Source organism: Gorilla gorilla, chromosome 9, assembly GCF_029281585.2.
Source record: "Gorilla gorilla gorilla isolate KB3781 chromosome 9, NHGRI_mGorGor1-v2.1_pri, whole genome shotgun sequence".
Lineage (NCBI taxonomy): Eukaryota > Metazoa > Chordata > Mammalia > Primates > Hominidae > Gorilla > Gorilla gorilla.
In genome coordinates this window covers 132,181,816-132,203,045 of record NC_073233.2, presented here as the reverse complement: position 1 = coordinate 132,203,045, position 21,230 = coordinate 132,181,816, and the positions used below count along the sequence as shown (strand labels likewise).

Below are 21,230 nucleotides of genomic sequence, written 5' to 3'. Positions count from 1 at the left end.
TAACATGCACAAGGACTTGTGCAACAGTTTACCCTTAGAAAATTAAGGAACTCTAGAGGTGCATCGGTCAACATGATAATATATAACAAAATAGAAGATAATTCTGACTGAGGGAAAACACAGTGATATATTGGAAAGATAACAAAGAAACAGGCTGGGCACAGTGGCTCACACCTATAATCCTAGCACTTTGGGAGGCCGAGGCGGGAGGATCAACTGAGGTCAGGAGTTCAAGACCAGCCTGGCCAACATGGTGAAACCCCATCTCTACTAAAAATGCAAAATTAGCCTGGCGTGGTGGCACATGCCTGTAATCCCAGCTACCTGGGAGGCTGAGGAAGGAGAATCGCTTGAACCTGGGAGGCAGAGTTTGCAGTGAGCCAAGATCATGCCACTGCACTTCGGCCTGGGTGACGGAGTGAAACTTCATCCCCCTGCCACCTCTACAAAAAAAAAAGAATAACAAAGAAACCAGAAATCTTATGATTTTTCCATAGCTTCATTACATGATTGCTGCATGAGATCAGCAAAGAGAAGGAAAAGGATCCAAGAGGTAAATTGCAGAGCAGAGGAGGCCTCTGAGGATGACTGATCTGGGCCCAAATACAAATCCCAGTGGATATGAAATATGAAGTAGTGTACAAGAGTAGAGCTGTCTCTATTTTGCTAACACAATGTACAATGTAATCTTTGGCCTGACAGGTATTTTCAGTGCAAACTAATCTCACCTGACATTTCTCTGCTTTAACACCTTGAATTCATCCCCATCATCCACAGCCTATATGCTACAGTTAAGACTCCTTAACTTTCCATAGTGTTCTGTGGTCATGAAATTTAAGTCGCTTGTCTAGTGTTCCTTCCACCGATCCTTCCTTCCTTTTTTTTTTTTAACATCTTAAATACATACAATTTTTATTTTTTAATTATACCAAAATAAAGCTGGAAACAATAATATAGACCCTATGTGTCTGGTTTACACACATATAGGGTCACTTAATAGTTTTATAAATTGTCAACTTTTTCTTTTTTGTCTTTTCCTTTTTTTTTTTTTTGAAACGGAGTCTCGCCCTGTTGCACCCAGGCTGGAGTGCAATGGCGTGATCTCGGCTCACTGCAACCTCTGCCTCCTGGGTTCAAGTGATTCTCCTGTCTCAGCCTCCCGACTAGCTGGGATTACAGGCACCCGCCACCATGCCCGGCTAAATTTTTGTATTTTTAGTAGAGACGGGGTTTCACCATGTTGGTCAGGCTGGTCTCAAACTCCTGACCTCAGGTGATCTGCTTGCCTCAGCCTCCCAAAGTGATGGGATTACAGGCGTGAGCCACCGTGCCCAGCCCAACTTTTTCTTAATGATACAAAGAAACAATAGAGCAAAATATCAAGTCTTTAGTCATTTCCTTAGACAAAATTACCAACTGCTCATCTCCCTTTTGCAACACAAGAAGCTATAAGAAAATTCATAAAATTATCCTTGGTTTACTTATTAATAATTATCAAGTATTTTAGTGGCTCAGAGTTCAGGCAAAATAGCCATAAACAAAGACCACCACCACCAGGAGGAGGATGACATTGATGTTTACTGCAGTCCTCCACAAGGGCCTCTCAGATGACAGCTTCTTTCTCGGGGCTTCCTCCTCCTTGGGCAGCTTGAGCCCTGTCTTCCGCAAATCACAGAATAAGTCATAAGCTTTCTTGAGATATTCATGAGATTGCTCAGGATAATACGTACATTAGGAATAGGTTTTGTTAAGAGGGAGATTCCTAAGACTGCCAGTATAGACTGCCCCCCACCCACCACCAAAAAGAGAGAGAGAAAAAAAAGGAATGATGGAAAAGTACAGACAGTGCTCTTAACAGATAATCTTGGGACAGTCACTGGAAGATAAGCAACTCCCTGTTCCAAAGGTGAACTCTGCAATCATATCCGTAAGGCCCATTACAAGTCCAACCAGAATGCTCCCTGTTCACTGACTCTTTTACAGAAGATGGCAAGGAGGAAAACAGCTGCAATTAGAGGCCCAAGATAACTAGCAATTGATTGTGCATAATAATCAGTTGCTGATTTTGAGATACTTGTACCAATGGGACCTATATGATGCTGATGACAGTCGCCAGAAAGACAAATAGCCTGATAAGAAAACCAAATGATTTAAATATTAAACAAAAGCATTTAAGCACCCCTGTTGTGCATTCATTATTGAATTGATTCTTGCTGCCACTTGTCGGTTTTCTAACTCAAATCAAGCTCTTTGACATTACATGAACCCATGCCATGATTAACAATTATGTTAGCAAAATGTCAGTCCCTTCTTTCTCCCTTTTACTCATGACTATGTCAAATTGTCCACTTCTTTTTGAAGTGCTTCATATCACCCATTTGCTTTATATTCCTTCATTCTTTCATTTCTTTTTTTCCATGACAAATTTTGTTCATCATTAAAAATCTGACTCTCATGTAACCTTCCCTGCAAAGCCTTCTTAGAGCCCCATAAACAGAATTCATAACTCATGGCTTTGTGCTCTTATCACATGTGTGCTAAGCTAATTGCAGTAGACTGTAGGGTGAAATAATTAAAGGAACGTTTGCTGAAGTCAGATTGCCTGGGTTCTAACCCTGGCTTTGTCTTTTCCTATCTTTGTAACATTTGAGAAGTTATTTAACTTCTCCATGCCTCAGTTTCCTCATTTGTAAAATGCAGATAATAGACTTATCTACTATATAGTATAGTTATGAGGTTTAAATGAGTTAATAAATATGTGTGATTCCATTAATGTCTGGTACATAGACATGCTATTATTATTATCACATTTTATTATGGGTTATTATGCCTGGTTCTTCCATTGGTTGGTGAACTCATACATCTCAAAGATCACAGCTAAAATGTCTTTGTAAAATTAACAATAATAATTATGCTTGACATAACACAGGTAGCCAGTAAACTGACTTCAAGAAGATGGCTTCTTTCATAAATGGTTTGAACACATTGGGTGGGTCTTTGAAATTGAAATCGAGGAAAATTTATCTTCTCCCCTGCCTTCCTGGTACCCCCTTCCCTACTTTGTGAGCAGAGACTTCTTTTTCTTAGGCAATTATCTCATTTCTTTAATTTCTAGAATAATCTGCATTTGTAAGGATATTTTTAGAGTCTGCAGACACATTAATTTGTAAAGGCAGAATTCAGACGTGCACCTGTAAGGAGGGCTTTGAACTACCCAGTTTTCTCCACTCCTCTAATCTAATATATTGGGAAGAACTGAGATTAGCACCAATGATAGAGTAACCATGAATAAGCTTCTAGGCTGCGCTTCCTGATTTGCACTGTCTGTTCTTAGGTCTTCCTCTCAGGAGTGTCATGAGGCCGTGTCTTCCACTCAGCAAGCATCAGTTAATGAGGATGTACTATAAGAATGAACTAAATAATTAGGCCTTATTATCCGTTCTGTTGTGGAAGAAAATCTTAAGTATTTATAAGATTAAAAAGTTTGACCTTTTTGAAAATTTTCAGACTAGAATTAGATTGGAATGTTTGTGGTCAACTCCTGTGAATTTACTTCAATATTTACATATTTAAAATACACAACTTGGTAAGTGTTATCTATCTTGCTACACACATATATATACAAATTTATATACATATGTACAATATAAAAACATCACCACTTACATATGTGTGTATATATATATATGTATGTATGTATGTAATATATGTAAAATTATCACCACCAAGCTAAGGAACATACCTGCTATCCACAGATGTTTTCTTCCTGCCCCTTTGTAATGCCCTACTCCTGTCCTCACACAAAGAAACATCTGCTTTCTGTCAATATAGATTAATTTGCTTTTGCTAGAATTTTACAAAGATGAAATTATATAGACGTATTTTTTTCTGGGGGGTGGGGTGCAGATTTGGCTCCTTCTGCTTAGCATGATTATTTTGAGATTTATCCATGTTGCCGTGTGTATCAATTGTTCAATGTTTTTACTACTGAGTGGTATGGATTTGGATGAATAAACCACAAAGCATTTTCAATTAAGGAATACTTGCGTCATTTCCAGTATTGGACTATGACAAATAAAGCTAATGTGAATATTAATGTACAAGTCTTTGTATAAACATATGTTTAATTTCTCCTGAGTAACTACTTAGTATGGAAAGGGTGAGTAATATAGTGGATATAGGTTTAATTTTTTAGTAACTGGAAAATTGTTTTTTTAAGTGGCTGTATCATTTTAGATTCATACTACCAGATTGTGATAGTTCCAGTCAATGCACAGCCTCAGCTTATACTTTTAATGTCGGTCATTCTAATTAATAGGTGTACTGTGGTATCTTAACATGTGTTTATTTGCCATCATTATAACAACGGTGATGAATTCGAATATTTGTTCATTTTATGGATTGTTTTCTTATGATTGAGTTTTGAGAATTTTTGCATATTCTGAATACAAGACTTTAGTCGATGCCTGATCTGCAAATATGTTCTGAGATTTATGTTTTTAATCTCTTAACAATGTCTTAGGAGGAGCAAAAATTTTTAATTTTGATAAAATCTACAGTATCAATTTGATTTTTTTATAAATCATGCTTTTTGAAATCCTTTCTTAAAATGTTTCTGTCTACTTGTTCTATCAGTGATTGAGAGAGTGGCATAAGTATCTCCAAAAATACTTGTGGATTTGTCTACTTTTTCTTGCAAGTCTGTCAAATTTAGACATCATATGGAATTTTGATTGCCTTAGAATATCTAAAGCTATCTTGACAAAGAACAAAGGTATATGATATAAACTAAAATGTTTTGAGAAATATTATGACACAGATTAGTGTTGACACACCACACCACCTGGCAGGTACCCCAAGTCCAGCGGAGACAGAAGAATAGAAAGAGACAGAATAATAATTTAAAAGGCGGGTCCAGGGGACCATAGCTTCCGAGGCTTGCTCAGGGCCCTGAGCTCTCGGCCTCCACCCAATTTATTGGTTTACAAGCTCTTTGTTCTTAGGGCAGATGGAAGGGGAGGAAGGGATGAGGAAAAGGATTAATCAGTGAAGGAGAACTCCTGAGTCATTCAATAAGATGCATAGCAGTGGCGGTTTCTGTGAATTTCCTTGAGCAAAGGCGTATGTCTAAACTACTTAAGATCTTTAACTTCTAGGGACTGAAATGGGTGGGAGCAGGTTTCAGGAGGAGCCAAGATGTTTGATTATACTCCACTGCTTCAAGGGAGTGTTAATTCCCCGAGCAACCTGTGGCATGCCACAGAGCTGTTATGCTCTTGGGGCATAAAGACATTAAGGCAATAAGGAGACTTTTCTCCTCATAGTCTGCCCGTGGCTCCCCATGGGTGTCTCACACAGGGGAGACCAACTCATCTGGCATCCCAGAAACTCCCTTTCCCACAGATTAGGTTATGTGTTATAGGTGATTGTAGAGAAAAAAAACAGAACAATAGAGAGTGCAAAAGTAGACCTAGACATATTTGGTGATTTTGTGAATGAGGTGCGATAGGAGCCTATATTTTATTCTATTGCTAACAAGATTTTCCTTTCATTATTGTTAGCAATAGGAGAAATAAGTGATTCGAAAACTAGGCAGGAAGTATGCAAGATAAACCTGGGGCATACTACGGTGCTAGAAGTAGGGGAGGTATCATAAAGCAAACAAAAAACACTACGTTGATGATTGATGCAAGTTTGTCAAAGGGATTCAGGAATCAACTAAAGGAACTCCGATGACAATGTTAGAACAATTTGAGCAGCAAATAAAGTATTATTGAATTATAACCCAATATATATAGTAATATCCATGAGTCCACACTTGTAACATAAATAAATGATTGGACAAATAAATAAATGAGAAAAGAGAAAAATCTCACAAAGAAGAATTCTGAGTAATTTATGAAGATACTTCACCCTAAATAAAGTGAAACATAACCATCCACTCTTTAAGTGTAAGCCATGCATACTGACTTTCTTCCAGAGAGTACAGAAAATATGAAAAAAAGTGTAACTTTTTAGTGAAGAAACCAGACCAACACTACCTCAACCACAAAATCAAGGTTGGCATCAACAGTAATAAGTGTGTTTAAAGTTGATAGTATGTACCTTTGATATAATATGGTGAAAATGAAACTTCATAAATCCACTCATTTGTGGTTAAATGATTTTTGACAAAGGTGTCAAGAACACACAATATTGGAAGGACAAAAACTTCAAAAATCTGTTGGAAAAACTGGATATCCACAAGCAAAAGAATAAAAATTGGCCTTATTTCACACTACGTACAAAAGTAAAGAACTCAAAACGGATTAAAAACATAAAGTATAAGATTTGAAAATATAAAACTACTAGAGAAAAACATTAGGGAAATCTTCTTGATATTGGTTTGAGCAAAGACCTTTTAGATTGAACACAGGAAAGAAAAGCAAAAATAGATAGATGAGGGTACATCAAACTAAGAAGCTTATGTGCAGAAAAGGAAATAATTAACAGTGTGAAGAGATAACCTATGGCATAAAAGAAAATATTTGCAGCCATACATCTGATAAGGGATTGATATCCAAAGTATATTAAAAAGTCAAACAACTCAATAGCAAGAAAAAAATAAACCAACCTAAAAATAGGCCCAAATAGACATTTTTCCAAAGAAGACCTACAAATGGCCAACAGGTAAATGAAGATAGTTGACATCACTATTCATCAGAGAAACACAAATTAAAACCACAATGAGGTATCACCTCATAGCTATTAGGATAGGTATTATCAAGAAGACAAGATATAGCATGGGTTGGCTAGGATGTGAACAGAAAGCCCTTGCACACTGGTGGCGGGAATACAAATTCACACAGCTATTATTTAAAACAGTATGGTTTCCTCAAAAATTAAAAAATAGAACTTCCATGTGATCCAACAATCCCACTACTGGTTATATATTCCAAGGAAATGAAATCAGTATGTTGATGAGGTATCTGCACTCCCATGTTTATTGTAGCATTACTCACAGTAGCCAAGATATGTAATCAATATAAGTGTCCATCAACACATTAATGGATAAAGAAAATGAGATGTATATTCATAATGGAATACTACTCAGACTTAAAAAAAAATCTTGTCATCTGCTAAAACATGGATGAATCTGGAGGATATTTTGTTAAATGAAATAAGCCAAGCACAGAAAAACAAACACTGCATTATCTCACTTATGTGTGGAATCTAAAAAGTAGATCAAAGCAGCGCATAAAATGGTGGTTACCAGGGTTTGCGGGAGGGGATGGCAACTGGGGAGATGTTGGTCAAAAGATACAAAATTTCAGTTAGACAGGAGGAATAAGTTCAGTAGACTTATTGTACAACAAGGCAAGTATATCTAATAACAGTATATCGTATACTTGAAAATTGCTAAGAGAGTAGATTTTAAATGTTCTCACCACAAAAAAAATAATAAATTTGTGAGGCAATGGATATGTTAATTAGCTTGATTTAGTCATTCCACGATGTATGCATATATCAAAGCATCAGTGTTGTACACCACAAATAATATATTTGTTCCAATTAAACAAGTAAATAAACAAAAGAATATAGATGCTATTTAATAATGTTTCAATGACTCATTCATTGTAACTAATGTAGCATATTAATATATGATGTTAGTAATAGGAAAAATTATACAGGGCAAGGGAACTCTGTACTATCATAAAAAGTTTTTGATAAATTTAAAACTGTCCTAAAAATAACATTAATTTTAAAATATGAAAAAAGTTTCATCGTGGATATTTAAAGTGGAATTCTGTTAATGCAAGTTGAGTTTGAGCTTGCACAGAACTAACAGATGTGTACGAGACGGAAATGAGAGGTAGGCAGAGGATCTGACATGGGATGTCTGAGGTGTCTGGTACTATTTTCAATCAGTATTATTTGAGTGTCTATGTCTTATTAGAGCTTAAGTCAACTCAACAGAGAAAGATTAAAAGAATAAGCATTTAAGTATCATATTATTATCATAAGCCATACGTGCTGAGAAGAAAAGTAGCCAGCATCTGAGAGCAAGAAGAGAGGGATAGTGTATAATTTAGCTGCAGTTTCAAAGATGAGTTCTCTGAAGAAATGACATTTCTAGCCTTTACAAGTATATTTTTGTAGGTCTGATTCTGGCATACGTTTATGTTGTGTTGATTACCCTGAGGTACACAGGCAACACCAAATAAGCCAATAGTTTGGTTTAGCTTAGAGAAATCAGCCATAAGTGGAAGAAATACATTCACGCTAGCATTTGTGTTGGCTCAAAACAATAGAGTCCATGACTGACGGAGACCCTGACCAGCTCTATTTGATATGATTAGTGTAATGTGTTTTTAGATTTTCCAGGAAACAGCCCTTTACAGCTGTAGCTTACTCTCCTACCTTCCCTCCAGCTAAAGGCTTAGATGAATTACAAACTGTATAAGCAGAGGGCTATAAATAATTTTATGCATAAAGCAGCCTACATGAGCTGACCGTCAAGCAGAGAAACAACCAAAACAAAAAAAAAAAAAAAAAGAAGAAAAGAAAATGAAAAACAAAGGGTGAATAAAATGGATCAACTGGAAACAGTAACCAAGACTTCTATGCTTAAATATTTAATGCCATTTCTCTGTAAGTCTAAACAGCAGAATAATTCCCCCTACGCCAGCATGGGTGACGTTATTTTCTGTCCTGGGAATGATGGTCTAGACTGTGTTGTTTGGGCCCCAGACATCACTCTACCACGTAATTTGTCATGTTGTCGTATTAGATTTCAAATCTGTTTAAAAATACTTGAGTTTCTTATGCTGCCTACTTAAATTTAAGAATAAATTACATTTGTTTCAGGGACTCCTTGGTTGTCAACAGGATTTAAAGACTTACAAAATCAGGTACATGCAAGTTATCATATCTGTGTGCGATTTACCACATAAGGAAGTCAAGGCTAATAGTTCAAACTCCTTGTATAGAAACAGCTAAAGATGTTACCAGGTATCTTACAGATCCTTAAAGAATTCTTCAAACTTAAACATAACTAATTTGAACAAAAAACAAACAAACAAATGCTGTGTGTAGTACTTGAAGTGGTTAATGAGTGACAGCTGTGTTGGATATGTACTTGTTTTCATATAAATATCTTATAGGGAGGAAATAAATATTAAAAATTTATTGGTCGGGTGTGGTGGCTCACGCCTGTAATCCCAGCACTTGGGGAGGCTAAGGCGGGCAGATCGCGAGGTCAAGAGATCGAGACCAGCCTGGCCAACATGGTGAAACCCCATCTCTACTAAAAATACAAAAATTAGCTGGGCGTGGTGGTGTGCTCCTGTAGTCCCAGCTACTTGGGAGGCTGAGGCAGGAGAATTGCTTGAACCCGGAAGGCAGAGGTTGCAGTGAGCTAAGATTGTGCCACTGCACTCCAACCTAGTGAGAAAGCGAGACTCCATCTCAAAAAAAAAAAATAAAGAAAAAAAAATTCAAAGGCCTAATATGTAGCAGGCACTCAACTATTAATTGGAGATGTAGCAGTGAACCATATGTCCAAGGGATTTCTTTCATGGAGGTTACTGTCCAGTACAGGATTTAAAAACGAGTAGGCAATTAAAAACTAGAATAATAGATGGCATAGCAAGGGTATACTAGATTGGGAACAATTAACTGCATGTACATGGATCTGTGATTCAGATTTTAAAGTTCTGATTAGATTTTGCCTTTAAGCAGGAGAAAGAGAGGAAATAACCCCAAAGAAACATATATGGGATGGGATAATGTGTAATAGGCTTTTCTAGGCTAAACATGTGCAAACACTAAAGATTACAGGCCTACCATTGCTATGGCTTATGCTGTTTTTGAGTGGACAGAAAAAAAACAGGTTGCTAGTCATCACCGCATGATAGTATTTTATCACCAGAAGATAGTATTTTTATTATGTTGAGGAGTATGTTTTAATCAATTACATGAAAGAAAAGGGGGAAGGGAATGGAACTGGCATTATCGGGTTATGCCACTATTTCACTATGTCAACCTTATTATTTCTTCTAAGAAAATATCATGTCTTCGTAATCCTTATGAGAGAAAAAATGAGAGGGAAATGGCATGAAATAGACCATGTGCATAAAGACATAACATCAGTAAAATCCCCCCAAATTAGAAAGAATGTTGACAGATGCACTAAAGTGAAAGACATCATTTCATACAATATAATAGCCAAAAACTTAGATCTAATGCAATCTTTTTCATTGTACTTCTGTTCATAAGCATGTTCTTTTCCCTAGCATTTTCTTCAGGGCAACGTGGACATCTTTATTCCTCAGGCTGTAGATCAGGGGGTTCAGCATGGGCACAACAATAGTATAAAACACAGAGGACACTTTCCCCTGGTCCATGGAGCTGACAGATGATGGCTGCAGGTACATGAATGCTGCAGACCCAAAGAAAACAGAAACAGCCGAGATGTGGGAGCTGCAAGTGCTGAAGGCTTTGGACCTGCCCTCAGTGTAGCGAATGCAGAGGATGCTGGCAATGATAAAGATGTAAGAGCTGAGGATGGTCAGGCTGGGGACAAGGATGTTAATTCCACTAAAGATTAAAATCAGTAACTCATTAATGTAAATACTAGAACAGGAAAGCTTCAAGATAGAAATAAGATCACAGAAATAATGGTTGATCACATCAAATTTGCAGAATTGAACCCTAAACATACAGCCTATATGAGCTGATGCACAAATCAGGCCTATTACACACACCCCTAAAATCAGAGAAAAGCAAGCCTTATTGGATATGATGATGCTGTACAGCAAGGGGCTACAGATGGCCACGTAGCGGTCATATGCCATTGCAGCCAACATGTGACACTCTGCAATAGCAAAAACGAGGAAGAAGTAGAGCTGAGTCATGCATTCAGGGTAGGAGATGATGTTCTTCTCTGTCACAAAGTTCACCAGCATCTTAGGAGTAATGACAGTGGAATGGCAGAGATCAATGAAGGACAGACCACTGAGGAAATAGTACATAGGTGTGTGCAGGTGAGAACTGAGCCCAATCAGTGTGATCTTGCCCAGGTTCCCCAGCATTGTGACTACATAGATTCCCAGGAAGACGAGGAAGAGGGGCAGCTGTAGCTCTGACTTCTCTGTTAGCCCAACCAGAATAAACTTAGTCACAAAAGAATGGTTTTCTGCTGCCATTCTTTGATGAGTTTCTGCAGGGGAGAGAAAAAAGATGGTATTTAGGTGAATTGTATTGTTATTCTCCTTTTGTAGGAAAGTGATCCCTTGTTTATATATGATCATTTAACTCTGGTTCAATTAACTGAATCATAATTTATCCCAATTTAGCATGTAGTAATCTTTATTTTCTAGTAACTGGTATTCTATATGATAATATTTTACCTATGTTTATAATAATTAAAAACTTTGAGTGTCTATTTTGTATTTTGAATATTTCAATGATCTTCAAGTCAATATTTTTAAGCTAATACTTGCAAACTTAAATTCTTAGAGAAGCCAGTGTAAGTAAGTAAAAATGGCTGAGTGACAACTTGGGGAGAACAATCCCTGTCTACAGACAGTAACCTCTAATAACCTGAAACTAATTTCTGTCAGGGATGAACAGAAATCTTATTATTGTCAGACTTCAATGTTTTATGTAATTATCAAGAAATCTAGATTTGTACATCAAACATTCATATTTTCAGATATTATTAAAATGAAACAACATTTACAATGATCATTGTGAATATCTATCAGCTGCAGTGGCCATAATTCTACGGTTTGCCATCTCTGAGCTACAGGGAAGTATCTCTGACATCCCTTGAGGGAAACAGAATGAGTAGTTGTTGAATGGACAGGCTCTAAAGTCAAAGTGCTTGTATTCAAATTCTGACCCCGTCATTTACTAGCCAATACCCTTGAGCATGTAAAATAGCCTCTTTGTGTCATGACTTTCAAATCTGTAAAAGAGAACATTATTACCTATTAATAATAACATTTTCAGACTCATAAATCAGTAAGTGAAGAAGGTCAATCTTATGTTGTTAATGTCTATTAAGAGTGTAAAAATGGGAAGATAGTAAGAAATTACTGATTTCAATGTACAGAAACAGCAATCTTACTACCTCAGTATTTCCTTTGATTTTCTTCAACTTTTGTGAATTAGAAGGGAGTAAAAAGTAGAGACACCCAATTAAAAATCAGAATTACAAGTGTGATTCCCTTTCTGTTAAACAGTGAATAGATGATGTAGCTATTCCATTCACTAAAGTTACATTTCAAATGAGAGTCAAATTATTTTAAAAAATACAAAATTTAGAAAATCTATACATTTCTTAACACATTTCTACACCAAAATAAATCTGAAATAAATCAGATCTGAGCATAAAACTAACTATAAAACTTCTGGAAAAACAACTGATAAAATCCTTGATATCTTGGAAAAGTTTATGATTTCTTAGAAAGAACATGGATGAAGCTGGAAACCATCATTCTCAGCAAACTATCGCAAGGACAAAAAACCAAACACTGCATGTTCTCACTCATAGGTGGGAACTGAACAATGAGAACACATGGACACAGGAAGGGGAACATCACACACCAGGGCCTGTTGTGGGGTGGGGGGAGGGGGGAGGGATAGCATTAGGAGATATACCTAATGTTAAATGACAAGTTAATGGGTGCAGCACACCAACATGGCACATGTATACATATGTAACAAACGTGCACATTGTGCACACGTACCCTAAAGCTTAAAGTATAATAAAAAATAAAATTTTTTTTAAATTTTTTTTATTATACTTTAAGTTTTAGGGTACATGTGCACATTGTGCAGGTTAGTTACATATGTATACATGTGCCATGCTGGTGCGCTGCACCCACTAACTCGTCATCTAGCATTAGGTATGACAGACTGGATTAAGAAAATGTGGCACATATACACCATGGAATACTATGCAGCCATAAAAAATGATGAGTTCATGTCCTTTGTAGGGACATGGATGAAATTGAAAAATAAAATATTTTAAAAAAAGCAAAAGAACCAAAAACTAACAATGTTTCGATTATATTTCATCAAAATGAAAACAAAATTAATGACATTAAGAAAATGAAATGGCAAGCTCAAGGTAACACATATGCCTGACAGAGGACTTTTATCTAAAATATGTAAATAACATATACAAATAATAGTACACAGACAACCAAATATTAACTACTAGTGAAATATCAGAAGAGCTATCTCACAGAAAAGATATATGACTGGTAAGTTTATGAAAATATATCCAATGTTTTTAGTAATCAAGGAAATGAAAATTAACACCATAATGAGACACTACAAACCATGATAGAATAGAAAAAACAAAACAAAACAAAAACACCTGAATATATCAAGTGTCAGGAGTATCTCTACTTGTCATACAAAGCTGGCAGGGAGTGTGAAATTGTTCAACTGTTTTGGAAAGAGTTTGCCAATTTCTTATAAACTTAAACAGACATTAAATAAATCCAGAATTCTGCCTCTTAGTATTTACCCAAGAAAAATATAAACATTTGTCTACATAAAGATATGTACAAAAATGTACATGGCAGCCTTATTCAAAACAACCAAAAGTTAGAAACAACCTCAAATGTTCATCAACAGATGAGTAGATGCATGAGTTGTGGTGTGTGTGTTTGTGTGTGTGTGTGTGTGTGTGTGTGTATGTACATATATATAAAATTGAATACTATTGAGAATTTAAAAAGTAAATATAAATCACAAATACGTTTAACATGGATCTCAAAAACATTATGTTTCTTTGCAATAGATTTTCCACCAGAAACCCCAAATGTATAGAAGTATTCACCAGTGTAGCTCTCTAGACCTACAGGTTTTTTGTGTGTAAGAAATTTCAGTAATGGAATGAATTTATTTAATAGATATCATATATTCAGATTTTATCTTTCTTTTTAGTTTTCTTAAATTGAATTTTCAATTAAGTTGCTTACTTTACAAATTATGAAACATTTTACATTATGCTTTTCATAATAATTAACATTTAAAAAATATTTGTAGGCTATGCAAAATTTTTTGCTTCTTCATTCCTGAATCCAATAAATTAAGGTTGTCTTTTTGTCTTGATCATTCATGCTAGAAGTCTGTCAATTTTATTAATCTATTTAAATAAGCTAACTTTTTACTCTGTTGATTTTAACATTTATTTTTATGTAAATTATTTCTAATAATTTATTTTATTTTTATTCATTTCTTTAGCATGATTTCCTGTCCTTTTCCTAGATTTTTGAACTGAACCTTAATCAACATCTTCCATTTATAGTCTTTTGTAATATGTGCATATAAGGTATAAATTTCCCTCTCAGCCCTACTTTAGCTACTTGTCACAAGTTTTGATATATCAAACTTATGATATTATACAGTTTAAGACACTTTATAATTTCTTTTTTATATTTGTGTTGTTCCGTGGATTATAGAAAGTAAACTGTTAACTTTACAGAAGTCAGGCTTTTTAAAATGTCTGTCTTAATTTCATTGTAGCTAACAAACATACTCTGAATCATTGAAGTTATTTCAAATTGCTGAGATTTTCTTTATAATACAACATATCGTCAGTTTTCATAAATATTCCAAATGCATCTTAAAAGGATACATTGCCTGATATTGAGGTCCCTTAATACATACATTTCAATGATGTTCAATTCACTAATTATGTTGTTGAGACATTTAATATGCACAGTGATATTTTTGTCTGATGTTCTAACGGTTAGCAGCTAAGTATGTCCATGTCTCTCACTAAAATTTCTGATTTTTAAATTTCTTCCTTTAGTAGTTGAATCTTTACCAAAATCTTTATTTCTATGGAATGCAGAACTTTATATTTAGTAATGTGTCTTGCTTAAATCTTCCTTTGTCTCTTGTTAGCATTTTTAGCATTGTTAGGCTATCACAATATTTTTTGGTTAAAGTTTGCACAGCATACTATTTTTCACTCCCTTTCATTAGATTTTCTGTTTCCTTATATTAAAATTTATTTTTGAAAGAAGCACAAAAATAATATCATGTGAAATAGCAACAAATTAGCACCAAATACCTCAAAATATAAAGCAAAACATATACAATGACTATAGGTTAAAACTTTAAAGTAATCTTAAGATAAATTAGACAAACTTAAGTCTCCATCAGTGGATGGATGGATGGATAAAGGAAATGTGGTATACATACACAATGGAATACTATTAAGCCATAAAACGAACGAAATCTTGTAATTTGATGGTTAAGTGAAATAAGCCAGGCACAGAAAGACAAATGTTTTATATTCTTACTCATATGTGGAAGCTAAAAAAGCTGATCTCATGGAGATAAAGAGTAGAATGACAGTCACTGGTGGCTGGAAAGACTGGCTGGGTGTGGAAGTATGAAGAGATATGGATTAATGGGTACATGACATACAGTTAGATAGAAGGAATAGTTCCTAATGTTCAGTAACACAGTAGGGTGATTATAGTTAACAACAATATATAGTATATTTTTAAATAGGTAGAAGGTTTAAAATGTTTCCAACACAAACAAATGATAAATGTTCGAGGTGATGAGTATCCTAAATACCCTGATTTGATCATTACACATTGTATGCATCTATCAAAATACCACAGGTACCTCACAAATATGTACAATTATGTATCAATTAATTTTTAAAAAACCCTAATAAGAGATTTACCATATCTGCGGATAATAAGACTCACTATTATAAAGATATTAAGTCTCTCAAACTTATGTATAGATTTAACATAATTCAATTGCTGGATATAACATCTAAACAGATGATCGATATGTTTAAAAATATATCAATATGTAATTCTTTTTTAACTTTTAAGTTCAGGGTACATGTTTAGGTTTGTTATATAGGTAAACTTGTGTCATGGGGGTTTGTTGTACAAATTATTTACTCACCCAGGTATTAAGCATTGTACCTATTAGTTATTTTTTTCTGATCCTCTTCCTCCACACATAGCTTAGCTGCCACTTATAAATGAGAACACATTACATTTGGGTTTCCATTCATGAACTACTTCACTTAGAATAATGACCTCCAGCTTCATCCAAGCGGCTGCAAAAGTCATTATTTTGTTCCTTTTTATGGCTCAGTGGTATTCTATGGTGTATACTGAAATTTTAAAAAATTATTTAAAGATAAAAAAATGCATTACTATGAAAAATATATCAACAAATTCCTGAAGAGAATATTTAGCTACTGCTGTTTATGTCTGAGGATTTATGGAAAATATCATCTCAGTGCAATATCAAAGGGGATTCAAGATATTGATTCTCAAAAGTTAACAATTATTGTACTCTAAAAACTCAAGATGGATATTATAGCCATTATTCTCTATATCCCTTTCTCAACATCTGTATATAAGATCAGTAAATGCCTTGCTTTCTAGAATACAGCTTGTCTCAATCAGATAATTTTATATTAACACTAATATTTCAATTGCTCGGTGTGAATGTGCTATAGACACAGTTCATCTTCAATTTATACAGGCAGGTGGCACAGGCTTTCAGAATATATGCTGGATAAGATAGAGTTATGGGAGGCTTGTTGCTTTACAGTCAGATGTAGAAGAAAATATTTGAACACAAAGAGTGTTTGTTGATTCAGGTATTCCCCAATATGATTGATCAACACAGTCATCTAGGGAGATTGAAGTGTTTACAAAAAAGGATTAATGTAAAAATGTGAACATGATTATAATGAAAAACAAACGTTCCAGAATCACCTCCCTATATACTCTATCCCGTTCCCCAGACACTACTTAATCTCTGTAGAATAGTTCCAACAGTGTCTGCTTCGAGTTCTTCTGAAGTTTACTGCTATAGTTCTAATTTGTTCATATTGCTATTTGTAGAATTAATAACTTTGAGCATTATAAACTTCCAAACTGCATGTGGTTTTACTTTAGTTAAACTAGTATTGCTACCCCCTCTCTAATTCTGATAATTGATAGTTGTATTCTAGTTCAGATATCTTTTAGTAGCTTCTGAAACTTTGAAAATATTTTCATATCTCTTTGTCAAATTTCAATTTTTTTTCAACTCATGTGTAAATATCCTGTTTGTGTTGTTTAATATAGATTTGCTACCACTCTACCAGATTTAGTGAATCAGAATCTTTGATGTTGAGGTTTAGAGATCTGACCTCTCTGAAAAATAAAACACACAAATGACACTTCTAAATCAATGATGATGATCATCCAGGTTTGAGAACAGAGTTGAAACAAATTAAAATGTAGCAGGGAAAATATTTATTAACTTCTAAGCTTAGTTTAAAAATTAATTCCTCCCATATAAGATATCTGGTTTGAGTGTAGTTTATATAAAAGCATAAAGGCATTTTAAAAAATAATCCAATGGAGTCCATAGAATAATAGATGATAAAGCGATTGAAAATTCATAGCTTATTTATTAAAAAACAATTTCTAGAGTATGATGAGCCATAATCTCAATAAGATCTATGACATAGCTTCCCAACTCATGTGCCATGGACTTAGAATGTGTTACAATGGTGCTGAAGTGCTGGTGTTTAGTCTTTGGGGCAATGAAGAGAAGCCTGTGGCATCCAGAGCCTCTTAGAGGTCAGCATTTGCCACAAGCTGGGATAAATTTCTTACCCCAGATGCTATGCAAATATTACCATCTTCTATGGGCACTATGAGGTTAGCAAGTACTACTCTATGCCTATCATATTAAAGTTTGAACTTTATGTTTAATTATGAATGTCTTTATTAATTAATTAATTAAATTTATTTATTTATTTATTTATTTATTTATTTATTTGAGATGGAGTCTCACTCGCTCTTGTTGCCCAAGTTGCAGTGCAGTGGTGTGGTCTCGGCTCACTGCAACCCTCCTGGGTTCAAGCAATTCTCCTGCCTCAGCCTCCTGAGTAGCTGGGATTACAGGCGCCTGCCACCACGCTCAGCTAATTTTTGTATTTTTTAGTAGAGACAGGGTTTCGCTATGTTGGTCAGGCTAGTCTCGAACTCCTGACCTCAGGCGATCTGCCCACCTCGACCTCCCAAAGTGCTGGGATTACAGGCGTGAGCCACGGAGCCCAGCCATGAATGTCTTTTTTAAGGAGGAACATTGACAAGATGAAATTTGTATAGAAGCTGTGAAGAGCTTGGAAAATATTTAAAGGTAATGAAATAATTAGCAGACACTTTTATACATTGAAAGAGAAACAAAAGAGAAGAGGTGTTTATTTTGTGTATGGTGTTTGACAGACTTAAGAATACACCCTTTAGATGTTGAAGATGCTAGCCAGAGAGGAGATAATTCAATGGGGAAAAGTCTCAGAGAAGAAGAAAATAATGGGATATGGAGTACGTGTACAAGAGCTAGATTTAGAAAGGAAGGACTCTCCTAAGAGAGAAGAGAGGTGATGTTGGGGTGCAGAAGATGATTCCCCAAAATATGGCACTCTGGCATGCTGAGTGCTTTAAAAGGCCTTGGAAATAAGCTTCAGAACCAAGGGCTGTTTCTGACCTTCTCCCACCTCCTTGTCTCTCAGATCCTCTTCCCCAAAGTACTGGGTGGGACTCTTTGGAATTTCCTTATCTAACTAAGCTTCTTTCCCAAAGAAACGCAGTTGTCTTAAGACCCCCTTCTTTGGACTCCAGGAAAGATAACCAGGAAAGATTAACCACCAGAGAAGAGACTGGGAGTCATCACCATGCACAGACAGACTTTTCATCTGTTATTCTGAAGGCAGCTCCAAGAGATTACCTGGGGGACTTTATCTGCATAATAAGACAACCTGTGTCCCCATGCATTTCCACCCCTCACCTTCCATAACTTGTCCGTCTCATCCAGCTTCCAAAGATAATCATTTACAAAATAATGTCTACCTCTTGCGTCCACACATCTCTCTTCCATGAAGAGAGTATTTAAGCCTCAACCACCTGGTCCTTCTTGAGTTTCATACTTAGTGTATGACTTCCATGTACATACACATTAAATAAATTTTGTATGCCTTTTTCTCCTATTAAAAAAGAATACACCCTTTAATCAATATAAAAATATTCTAATAACTTGAGATCTTAAAAAAGGAAGAGGCTATTTATTTCTGGCCATTAAATATATTTAACCACAGCATGACGATCCATCTTCAGAAAAATTAGGGAAAAGATTTTCTTAATTTATCTTATGATTAAAAACAAATATCCACTATCTCTCATCTCTTTCTACTCTTAGGTCTTGTATCTTCCTCCTTTGTGAGAGAAATATTTGGCTTCATTCAGTTCCTGGAATTTGTCACATTCACTTAGCTGCCTGACTTTTTGTTTACTGTTTCTTCTACATTAAATAGTCTTATCAATTACATTTTCTGTTGTCTGGCAAACATTTGTTTTCTTTCATATCTCATTCAAAACTATAATAATCATAGAACCATTCTCCAATTCCTTGTAATTGATTGGACCTTTCTACTGCATGCTCAGAAAATTCTAATTTCTAAACAGCACATTTTTAGACTGAACTGTACTGTAAGCCAGGCTGTGGATCAGACCTCCTCTCTTCTGTATTCCCAGTATTAACCCATATCTGGCAAATCACTGAAAGTTTAAAAAGTACTTTTAAGAATAAATGATTGATTAAATGAACGAAAGTATTCACAAATATTTCCTACAGTTTTTACAGTGATTACTTCTAGACCTAATAGCATCAAATCATAAGTGTGAGATGAACACACTCACCTTTCTTTTGCCTGAAACCTCAGTTCCAAATTTTATTTGCAACTTGCTGTCTTTGACTTGGAGAATGGCACTAATGCTGGTGTTGGAAGTCATAGGTACCAAGCCAGCATTCTGTAGTCTTTAGTCCTGAGACTGCAAAGCACAAGACATCTCACTCACTTTTGAAATCAATCTGCACCGCTGATCAGCATCTCCAGCTGTCACTTTTCAGTTGTGTTTCTCTAGCTCTAGCACACATCCTCCCCTTTTACAGTGGCCTGAGCAGTTTTGATTGCTGTGCTGTGAACATTTGTCCTGGGTTTAGATACGCCAGGTACCAAATATCATGCAGACAAACATTCTCCAAGGATTTCCATTTCTCTGGGAACACAAGCTCCTGAGAAAAGAAGCAATTACTGTTGGCATTTACCCAATTGTCTAATTTTTCTTCAGGGGAATTTTTGTCAATTCTAAACTTGTCGATTAGCGATAAAGATTTGTGCCTACTGGCAATAAAGGATTTTGTGAAAAGGTATATTCTGATCCAGCAAGTCTGAGTGCGGTTTGAGATTCTGCATTTCTTAGAAACTCCAAGCCAGTACTATTCGTTCACAGCCCAGACTATTATTACCTGATTTTAGAGGACCAAGACACTTCCTGAAAAGTTATATCTTACTCATATTAGTGTTAGAAATTTTAAAATAATAAATCAAATCACTGCTTGACAGATCTCATGCTTATATTTCAACAGCTTCTCCAAAACCAATGAACTATCTTCCTTTGTTCCTAAATTGAATATTTGCAGGAAAGCAATAAAACAGCCTAAATATAATTCATGTAATCCTCCATTGTGGCCGGGGAGCAGTGGACTGTGATTGATCTACACTATTGTACTTCATGGTTAACGTGGTGAAAGTCAAATTCAATACTGATCAACAGTATAATGTGACTTTTAAAAAAGACTCAATATATCTTTAGTCTTCATTTGCAAAAAAAAAAAAGGTCCTAGAAAATGGAATTACTTAAGTCTTATTTAACACTCAACAATAGTTGGACTACTGTTTAGTTTGGAGTACCATAATTTTGTGGGGTATAGAAAAACTGGAAAATTTCAGGAGAAAAATGTTCTGGAAATTTTGTCATTTGAAGATTGTCAGAGAGAACTGAAGATATTTAGCTAGCATAGTAATACTCTGTTTGACACATGATAGCTATCTTCAAATATTCAGCATATTCCTATATTTAGGAGATGTTGAATTCATTTTCTTCATGTCTAAGAAATTGTTGTAATACTAACTGCTAGAAACTATGGTAAGACACATTTTGTTTCACAACAAAGAAGAGCATACAAATACATCCAGAAATGGAAGCAGTTACCTTAATGTGCAGGACTTACAACCAGAAATGCTAGAGCATAGCCTGTGTAACCACTGAGCAGATATTTTTCAAGTACACAGTACAATATGAGTAATTGAGTTAAATCATTTTTAACATCTCTTCCAGTTCTAA

At 35.2% G+C, this 21,230-nt stretch overlaps 1 protein-coding gene across 2 annotated transcripts in view; it reads right to left on the bottom strand.

The window, feature by feature from the left end:
- Positions 1–9,892: 9,892 nt before the first annotated feature.
- The window catches only part of LOC101140579 (olfactory receptor 8G5), a 63,972-nt gene continuing 52,634 nt past the window's right edge, over positions 9,893–21,230 (bottom strand). The window contains exons 2-3 of one of the 2 annotated variants that reach the window (XM_004052330.3): positions 19,743–20,118; positions 9,893–11,200 (exon numbers count right to left, since the gene is read on the bottom strand). In XM_004052330.3, coding sequence (XP_004052378.2) covers positions 10,251–11,186 — 936 coding nt within the window. In that variant the 5' untranslated portion in view covers positions 11,187–11,200; positions 19,743–20,118 and the 3' untranslated portion in view covers positions 9,893–10,250. The remainder of the gene's footprint in view (positions 11,201–19,742; positions 20,119–21,230) is intronic. The other variant, XM_055355834.2, reaches the window with a different exon arrangement.